This window comes from Cebidichthys violaceus, unplaced genomic scaffold (assembly GCF_023349555.1).
Source record: "Cebidichthys violaceus isolate CVI_PGR_0920_01 unplaced genomic scaffold, fCebVio1.0.p SCAF_9, whole genome shotgun sequence".
Lineage (NCBI taxonomy): Eukaryota > Metazoa > Chordata > Actinopteri > Perciformes > Stichaeidae > Cebidichthys > Cebidichthys violaceus.
The window spans coordinates 4,871,298-4,881,198 of record NW_027176975.1 but is presented as its reverse complement, the minus strand read 5'-3'; the positions used below and the strand labels follow the sequence as shown (position 1 = coordinate 4,881,198).

The 9,901-nt window shown below is 41.3% G+C and overlaps 1 protein-coding gene across 1 annotated transcript; it reads left to right on the top strand.

Moving 5' to 3' along the window:
- Nucleotides 1–1,130: 1,130 nt before the first annotated feature.
- On the top strand, nucleotides 1,131–8,901 carry elac1 (elaC ribonuclease Z 1). Its single transcript, XM_068703241.1, has 5 exons — nucleotides 1,131–1,349; nucleotides 1,791–1,994; nucleotides 2,584–2,642; nucleotides 6,572–6,782; nucleotides 7,750–8,901. Exons 1-5 carry the CDS (start codon nucleotides 1,193–1,195, stop codon nucleotides 8,223–8,225), a joined length of 1,107 nt encoding a protein of 368 aa, XP_068559342.1. The 5' UTR covers nucleotides 1,131–1,192; the 3' UTR covers nucleotides 8,226–8,901.
- The last annotated feature ends 1,000 nt before the right edge of the window (nucleotides 8,902–9,901 follow it).

The following is a 9,901-nucleotide window of genomic DNA, read 5'->3' as shown; positions in this document are numbered from 1 at the left end:
GCATCCTTCAGAGGACCCAGCCTTCACGGTCCACGTCGGCCGGACCGAGTGGTCTCTGAAATGAGACGGTCTGATCTACAGAGGACTTCCTGTTTGTGTCATTAGCTGCATATATATATATATATATATATATATATATATATATATATATATATATATATATATATATATATATATATATATATATATATATATATATGATGAAAAGAGAAACCGTTATTAATAATGTTAATACAAGGATGCAAACTTAGAAGATTGACAAATTTTACACAGCAGAATATACACAAATTCACACAGAAATAATTTACATGGCTGTCTTATTGTGGGTTTAATTAAATAAAAGAAAAAGGTGAGAGTCACAACTGTCATCTGTGTGACAGCAACAACAACAAATCAGAAGTGTATTGTCCTCTCGACTGGTTGTCTTATTAGTGAAGGCTTTGTATAGGATGAGAGGTAATGTAACTGTAACCTTAACTACAAGATGGTCAAATGGAGATATTACAAAAGGACTAATGTCTTTATTCCAGACTACGGTTGCTGAATGTTTGTCCCCGGTGAAGAGGCCGTCGTTCTCCCTCCTCAGCTTGATGAACTGAGCCGTTTGCTCCTGGCTCCCTGTAACAAAACAAAATGTAGAGTTAGTTTTATTGAAATGGTGTAAGTATGAATGGGACAGCACTTTGCTGCAACATATCACATTACCATGAAAACAACAAAAAATATGATGTATAATTGTGAGTATTTATTTTAATCTTTGTACTCCCTGATTTGAACGTCTTCCCTCTTTCCTCACAAGATGAGGTAATTTCTTATAATCTATTTACTCGTTTTTGTCAAGACAGCTTCAATGACAAAATAATTCCCTTTGGCAAAGTCTGCATCTAATGCTGACTTAAGGAAAGGGTTCATAAAGAGCTCAAAATGTCTGTCAGAAAGCCCTCAAACACTAGATGATTTGACAGTGGGACAGAACTACACTCTTACGGACTTTGCGGGAGCGCGCCTCAAAATCCGTGAGTCCGTGAGGGTGGACCTAGACGTCTCGAAAATCTGACTTTACCTAAACGCCGCACCGTCGCTCGCTACACGTCATCACAGTGTGACTGTTTACAGTACTGAGTGTTGCATACATGTCGCCCGAGTTCTACTCGTAGACTGTCTTCACCCGTCGGCTTGTAACTTTGGGAGGATGACCATGGATGTGACTTTCCTTGGGACCGGCTCGGCCTACCCGTCTCCTCACCGCGGTGCCTCGGCTCTGGTGCTGCGGACTCAAGGGGAGTGTTGGCTGTTTGACTGCGGGGAGGGAACCCAGACCCAACTGATGAAGAGCCAACTCAGAGCCGGTGAGAGAGAGAGAGAGAGAGAGAGAGAGAGAGAGAGAGAGAGAGAGAGAGAGAGAGAGAGAGAGAGCAATATTTGAGTTAATTCAAATTCCATTTAATTTAGGATGATTTTATGATGTATGTTCAAGCACATGAAAAGGATACAAATCATTTAAGTGTTTGTAAATACTTACTTTTCACTCCTGACTCTTTTAAACGTCATTGCTTTTGCTATGACTAGACCTTGACTTTTTCTTTTAATCTCAGGCGAACATAGCCTCTAATTAACATAAATGTCTTATTCTCTGCCAGAGCCTAGAAGATGTTGGACTCCTAATGACTGATGTGAAAACTACAAGACATTTTAACCTTCTTTATTTGCTGCATTTTAATCCAGCGTTTCACCACATTCCCATCGTACCACCTGTTGAATGTAAATGATATGTTGTGTTTTCTACCCAGGTCGAATCACCAAGGTGTTCATCTCGCACTTGCATGGAGATCACCTGTTTGGTCTGCCTGGTCTCCTTTGCACTGTGAGCCTGAACACCAACCCCGAGCAGCAGAACCTGAATTGTGTGGAGATCTACGGGCCGCGGGGCCTCCGCCACTTTTTAAGGGTGACACTTGGCCTCACAGGATCACAGCTGCTCTTCCCTTATGCAGGCATGTACAAAATGTACAACCTCTAATGTGTCCACACTGCTGATGCTCTATTAGTACCGCAGCCAATGTAACCTTTGGGTTGCACATTCTGATTGTACCGAAATTTCACTTACTTTGCATTTGTGAGTTCAGCTGCAACCTTCAGGAGGAGATATTGCAGTTCATTCAGATATTGATTTTTTTTTCTGTCTTTGCATACTAGTTAATCAGTTTAGTCCCTTTTATGTCAAAATGAGTATATCTACAACTTTTGAAAAAAAATGGATTTAGGTAGCAAAAATATAGTATAGTGTAGTTTTTACAGCAGAGCAAATCTACCTTGTAGGTTGAGTGTGTATGCTACACAATGGATTTCTACCCATACCAAGACAGATTAGTCAGAAACAAATCACAGCTATGCTGGCTATCATGTTTAAAAACAAATATATTATATGGAAACTACAACACATTTCCAGCCCTCTTTATTTTCTGTAAAATTGTCCACCTCCAGCCAAATTTACTTTATTCATTTTCTTGATAATTCTAATCGTTTTATTGTACTTGATTCTCATGTACTCTGCTCTCATTTACATTATGTATGTTGCTGTAGTACATGAGCTGGAGCCCACAACTGACCAGAGTCCAGAAGAGGGACAGCTCAGCCTGGAAGTAAGTGACTGATTTTCATGTTATTCCTGCATGGTAATAAATCACACTTTAGTTCTCTATATAGTGCCAAACCCTATTCCAGGGGTCTTCAACGTTGTTCAGGCCAAGGACCCCCAAACTGATAGAGAGATGGAGCAGGGACCCCCTACTATATGTAGTATATTGTATAAAAATGTGTTTTATATTAAACTGGGCCTATAGTGCCATGTATAAACATACTTTGTTATTGTGCATTCAATACTAAGCTATTCAAATAATACACAGGTTTATATATTCATGTTTTTATTTTAAACATGTGCAAAGTACAGTGAGTAGGGTGGCCGTGCCACTGCCATTTAGAAACATACCTTGTATGATAATCATGCATACAAGATACTCAAATTGATGGGTTTTTTAAACATGAATGTGGAAATGAAAATGAGTGATGGCCTATTAGTACCACTGCCATGCATAAACATACCTGTTATCTTGCATACAATGCTGAACTATTAAAATAATGGACAGATTCATGTTTGGAAAAAAAAAATAAAAAATTGTCTAATCAACCAAAAGTTTCGAGGACCCCCTGCAGTACCTCCGCGGACCCCCTGTTGAAGACCTCAGAAGAGATGGACATTCTGATGAAGCATTCCGAAATTAAAGCCCTTCAAAATCTCATTCACGAGCCAACTTCAAATCACATTCATGAGACAATTTGTCTAATTTCAGATTTGTTTTTAGAAGAAACGAAGCACAGTCACAAAATCATTTCACTAGCAGGTCACCTCAAGGTGTCAGTCAGAGAGAACGAGGACATTCTAATGGAGCATTTCAAAATTAAAGCCCACTAAAGCGGTCGTTGTGGTTCGATTGGTGTCGGTCCCGAGTGTCTAGGTCCTCGGGAAGAGGTAGTCAATTGAGATTTCTGAAATTAGGGTTAGGGTGAGAGGAAGGTCCCAGAGCCTTGGAAGTGGGCTCTACCCCCACTAAAGCGGTCGTTGCGGTTTGATTGGTTTTGGTCCCGAGAGTCTAGGACCTCGGGAAGAGGTAATAAATTGAGATTTCTGAAATTAGGGTTAGGGTGAGAGGAAGGTCCCAGAGCCTTGGAAGTGGGCTCTACCCCCACTAAAGCAGTCATTGTGGTTCGATCGGTTTTGGTCCCGAGTGTCTAGGACCTCGTGAAGAGGTAGTCAATTGAGATTTCTGAAATTAGGGTTAGGGTGAGAGGAAGGTCCCAGAGCCTTGGAAGTGGGCTCTACCCCCACTAAAGCGGTCGTTGCGGTTCTAAAGGTGTTGGTCCCGAGTGTCTAGGACCTCGGGAAGATTGAGATTTCTGAAATTAGGGTTAGGGTGAGAGGAAGGTCCCAGAGTCTTGGAAGTGGGCTCTACCTCCACTAAAGCGGTCGTTGCGGTTCGAAAGGTGTTGGTCCCGAGTGTCTAGGACTTCAGGAAGAGGTATTCTGAAATTAGGGTTAGGGTTAGGGTGAGAGGAAGGTCCCAGAGCTTTGGAAGTGGGCTCTACCCCCACTAAAGCAGTCGTTGTGGTTCGATCGGTTTTGGTCCCGAGTGTCTAGGACATCAGGAAGAGATATTCTGAAATTAGGGTTAGGGTTAGGGTGAGAGGAAGGTCCCAGAGCCTTGGAAGTGGGCTCTATCCCCACTAAAGCGGTCGTTGCGGTTTGATCGGTTTTGGTCCCGAGTGTCTAGGACCTCGTGAAGAGGTAGTCAATTGAGATTTCTGAAATTAGGGTTAGGGTGAGAGGAAGGTCCCAGAGTCTTGGAAGTGGGCTCTACCCCCACTAAAGCGGTCGTTGCGGTTTGATCGGTTTTGGTCCCGAGTGTCTAGGACCTCGGGAAGAGGTAGTCAATTGAGATTTCTGAAATTAGGGTTAGGGTTAGGGTTAGGGTGAGAGGAAGGTCCCAGAGCTTTGGAAGTGGGCTCTACCCCCACTAAAGCAGTCATTGCAGTTCGATTGGTTTTGGTCCTGAGTGTCTAGGACTTCAGGAAGAGGTATTCTGAAATTAGGGTTAGGGTGAGAGGAAGGTCCCAGAGTCTTGGAAGTGGGCTCTACCCCCACTAAAGCGGTCGTTGTGGTTCGAAATGTGTTGGTCCCGAGTGTCTAGGACAGCGGTTGGGAACCTATGGCTCTTCCGGTGACGGCATATGGCTCCCAGACAATTTTGAGTTGAAAAAAAAAAATCAGTTTGGAACTGATTTTAAAATACTTGTGATATTTCTTAATAATACTGTGTCATTTTAAAGTAAACAGAAATTAGTTTTGAAGATAAATTTCACGGGTCACCCGTGGGTCGAGGGAACCAATGGCTCGCGAGCATGTCCGGGTCATTGTAAAGGTGAAGAAATCTATTTTATCAGATAGCCAACTAGTTTATCCGCTTCAACCCTTGTAACGGAAAAGATGGCGAAAAGAAAAAAAGACGATGATTACCGTGCATTCCAGGCTGCGTGGACAGAGGAATTTGCATTTGTGGACAGAGCAGGATCTGCGGTATGTCTAATATGCAATGATAAAATTGCATCGATGAAACGGTCAAATATAAAGCGGCACTTCGTTACGCACCATGCTTCATTTGCATCGAAATATCCAGCGGGGGACAGCAGGAAAAGGGCATGCGAGGAGCTACAGTGGAGAGTGCAGACGAGTCAGCAGCAACTACGTGTGTGGACCAGGCAAGGTGACGGGAATTCCGCTAGCGTTGCGGGTGCTTTGGCAAAACGGGTGCTTTGGCAAAACCATGCAGCACCAGAACTCGCATTAAAAGTAAGACATATTTAATTTATTATACGTTAAAAATACTATATGGCTCTCAATGAAATATATTTCAAAATATTTGGCCTTTATGGCTCTCCCAGTCAAAAAGGTTCCCGACCCCTGGTCTAGGACCTCGGGAAGAGGTAGTCAATTGAGATTTCTGAAATTAGGGTTAGGGTGAGAGGAAGGTCCCAGAGCCTTGGAAGTGGGCTCTACCCCCACTAAAGCGGTCGTTGCGGTTGGATCGGTTTTGGTCCCGAGTGTCTAGGACTTCAGCAAGAGGTATTCTGAAATTAGGGTTAGGGTTATGGTGAGAGGAAGGTCCCAGAGCCTTGGAAGTGGGCTCTACCCCCACTAAAGAAGTCATTGCGGTTCGATCAGTTTTGCTCCCGAGTGTCTAGGACCTCGGGAAGAGGTATTCTGAAATTAGGGTTAGGGTTAGGGTGAGAGGAAGGTCCCAGAGCCTTGGAAGTGGGCTCTACCCCCACTAAAGAAGTCATTGTGGTTTGATTGGTTTTGCTCCCGAGTGTCTAGGACCTCGGGAAGAGGTAATAAATTGAGATTTCTGAAATTAGGGTTAGGGTGAGAGCTCAAGGTGTCACTCAGAGAGAACCAAGACATTCTGATGTAGCATTTCAAAATGAAAGCCCTTCAAAATCTCATTTACGAGCCAACTTCAAATCACATTCATGAGACAATTTGTCTAATTTCAGATTTGATTTTTGAGCAGGGTTCTTCAACGTTGTTCAGGCCAAGGACCCCCAAACTGATAGAGAGATGGAGCAGGGACCCCCTACTATATACAGTATATTGTATAAAATTGTGTTTTATATTAAACTGGGCCTATAGTGCCATGTATAAACATACCTTGTTATTGTGCATTCAATACTAAGCTATTCAAATAATACACAGGTTTATATATTCATGTTTTTATTTTAAACATGTGCAAAGTACAGTGAGTAGGGTGGCCGTGCCACTGCCATTTAGAAACATACCTTGTATGATAATCATGCATACAAGATACTCAAATTGATGTTTTTATTTTTAACATAAATGTGGAAACGAAAATGAGTGATGGCCTATTAGTACTTCCTCAGCCCAAGAGACGGTGGTAACGGTGTTCCTCACCCACACAGGAGCATGTAATCTTCAATGTTCTGTGTTGTGTCTCTTCAGATGACAGCAGAGTGTGGTCCTCTGCACCCGCAGGAGCAGCCGGGCAGGACCATCTTCCTGGATGTCTCCAGTGACTGTTACCTCCTCTTTGAAGACGAGAAGTTTGTGGTCAAGGCCTTCAGGTTGTTTCACCGCATCCCCTCCTTTGGTTTTTGCGTTCAGGAGCGTGATCGACCCGGAAGACTGAAGACCGAGCTCCTGAAGGAACTAGGTGAATGCACTTCATATATCTTTGCATGTTACTCTTCTATTTACTTGAACAGCTGTAGTGAAAGATGACTTAAAAGTATAAATCCACACCCTTCCAGTACCCGCTACATATTTTTAAATGATTCCTCAGTTAAATAGCACGAGATTTGTGTTTCTAATTGGACATGGAAAGCATAAAAGCACAACATGAAGATAATAAGGATATGACGTGAAAAAAAAATGGTTAAAGAAATCATTGATGGCGTTATAGGTTAGGATTTTTTTTCTGCACCACATGTTAAGTGCTAGCCACATAGATAAATTGTATGCAGACAGCAGGGACGAGATGCATACATTTCTGTGTCGTGGATTCACTGCTAAAACCGTGTGTATGGTCAAAAACCACGTTCAGGTTTGTTGTCAGCAGGAGGACGGTTAGCTCACCTCCAAGCCCCCTGCTGGAGGCTGACTTAGAGATCATCAATATATTACTGCTCTCAACACTTTTTCAATACCTTCATGCTGACTTCCCAATATACGTGACAATTATGATAAAAAAATTAAACTAAATTGGTCTCATGTAGCACACCTATTTTCATTACTAATATAGATTTTATTTATGTTACATAAATATTTTTAATAGAAAATAATGTCAGGTTTTGCAATAACTTTCATGTAATGTGACCCAGAGACTCAAATTTATTATCAAGACGTATTCATTTTTTGTGAATTATACTATGAACTTTTTAATGACTTTTATGTCATATTATATTACGGCATTTTTATGATTTTTTTAATTATATACTATTACACACTATACTGTAGCTTTTTTTTATGTTATTGTTTAAGTCAACCAAATTTAGATCCGATATACACACAAAGGTCATCCAATACTATGTCACATTTGTCTATATCATAGAAAGTAAATACTCTCCAAATGGTACTTGTGGATTATTGTGAATGGTCTAATTTTGTGTGTCCCCCCCCAGGCCTGAAACCAGGGCCGCTTTATGGGCGGCTGAAAGCCGGCAAGCCTGTAACTCTGGAGAGCGGGCGCGTCGTTCTGCCTACCGAGGCGCTGGAAGAAGCTATTCCTGGTAGGAAAGTCTGCATCTTTGGAGACTGCAGCTCAGTTCTTGGGGAAGGACCACTGAGGTTGTGCAATGAAGCGGACGTTCTGGTTCATGAGGCCACACTTGGGGATGAGCACCGAGAGAAAGCAGTGGACCACGGACACAGTACACCCGAAATGGCGGCGGCGGTGGCTCGGGCTTGCTGTGCGCGGAGGCTGGTGCTGTACCACTTCAGCCAGAGGTACAAACCCTGCTCCTTGCAGAAGGAAGGGGACGAGGATGACGTGTCTGAGCTCAAGAGGCAGGCGGAAGATGCTCTACAGGACAGTGGTGTTGAAGTGACTCTGGCTGAGGACTTTCTTACGCTGCCCATTCCTCTCAGAAGACCATAGTAATAATGAACTGCTAATTTAGTTTTTACATTGCCTACATATTGACAATCTCGGTTCAAGTTCAACTCACTTACTAGGTTAAGCTTTTAACTGTCATTATCAGCATAAGTGTGTTCACACTTTTTTTGTTATGAGACTGTAGATTTTTCAAAGTCGGTGAGTCTGAGCACTTTTACTGTAAAGTTGAGCTCGTCAGCTCACGCTTGAACTTGGAAACAGCACTCGACAAAACAATCTCTGCTCAAGGTCCGCTTTCTTGTCTTCGGCCGTGTCACACAGCCTTCATCAACAGATCCACTGTCAAGCTCAGACACTTGGAAAGTTCTATGCAGGATTCCATGACAACTGATCATTATTCTAATTGTTATATAACAATGCATTGATTAGTAGTAATCCAAATGGGACTCCATTGATTCCCCAACAAAAAGACCAAATTTCGATCTACTTTATTGAGTAGAAAGTCTTTAATTAAATGAAATAGTATGAATAATCGAGGGGTAAAAAAATAATCAATCTTTTCTGACATGATAAAGAACATGCAGCCATTTCTGAACCTTTCTCAGAGAGGTATTTCTGGATCTGTATTATGATATGATATGTACAAGGTATTTAAGTACAACAGAACTCAATGTTTATGTACAAGTCTTATAACAATAAAGATAACTTCTTGACCAATTCTCTTTGTGAACGTTTTGATTGTCTACATTTCTGGATATGTTTTTAAATTCTGTAGGTTTTTATTAGGTAGGTGTTTTTTGTTTTCATCAGTGGACTCGAGTTATCTTTTTTTCAAAACCATAAGTCATTTAATTTTTTTAAGCTTTAAAACCCAATACAAAATATAAAATTAATTTATTTGAGTGCTTTTTTTGCAGACAAGTCTCACAACAGAGATATTAATAAGATATCACATTTACGAGATTTCACTGAAAACCTACTACTTCTGCTACTTAATGTTCTTTACATTCGTTCATAAGTCAAGAACCGCTTCTCACAGACACTTGTGAGAGACAACGTTGGAGTCAGCAGATAGACATTTTGAGCATTGACTAACAACTCTCTCAATCGGTTTGCCCATCAGTTCATTGGTCCACGAAGCTGTGCCCTCCCTATAACAACGACGTGTGTGTGTGTGTGTGTGTGTGAGTGAATGAACGTGGTCCCAGCTATTGCAAATAATACTTATTTTGACATACTATACTATGACTTTTTTCGACATGCTATACGAGTACTTTTACGACTTTTTTCGACGTATACTATGACTTGTTATGACTTATTTTGACATACTATGCCATTTTCATTCCTTTCTTTGACATACTATACTATGACTTTTTAATACCTTTTCACAACATGCTATACTATGACTTTTTTCGACATACTGTACACAAAAATGTTTTTCATGACTTTCTTCTACTGTATATTTTGACTTTTTACTATATGACTTTCTCATTACATTTCATACACCTTTTTAAATGTTATTTCAATGACACTTTTGGTAAACTACAAATGCAATTTTTCATTAAGCTTCATTATAAAAAATAGTTTATGGCATACTTGACTTGGACTTTTGTATAGCGTCTTTCTAGCCCTCCGACCACTCAAAGCGCTGTACACTACCTGTCATCATTCACCCATTCACACATTCACTCAATGATGGCAGAGGCCATTAAGACCCT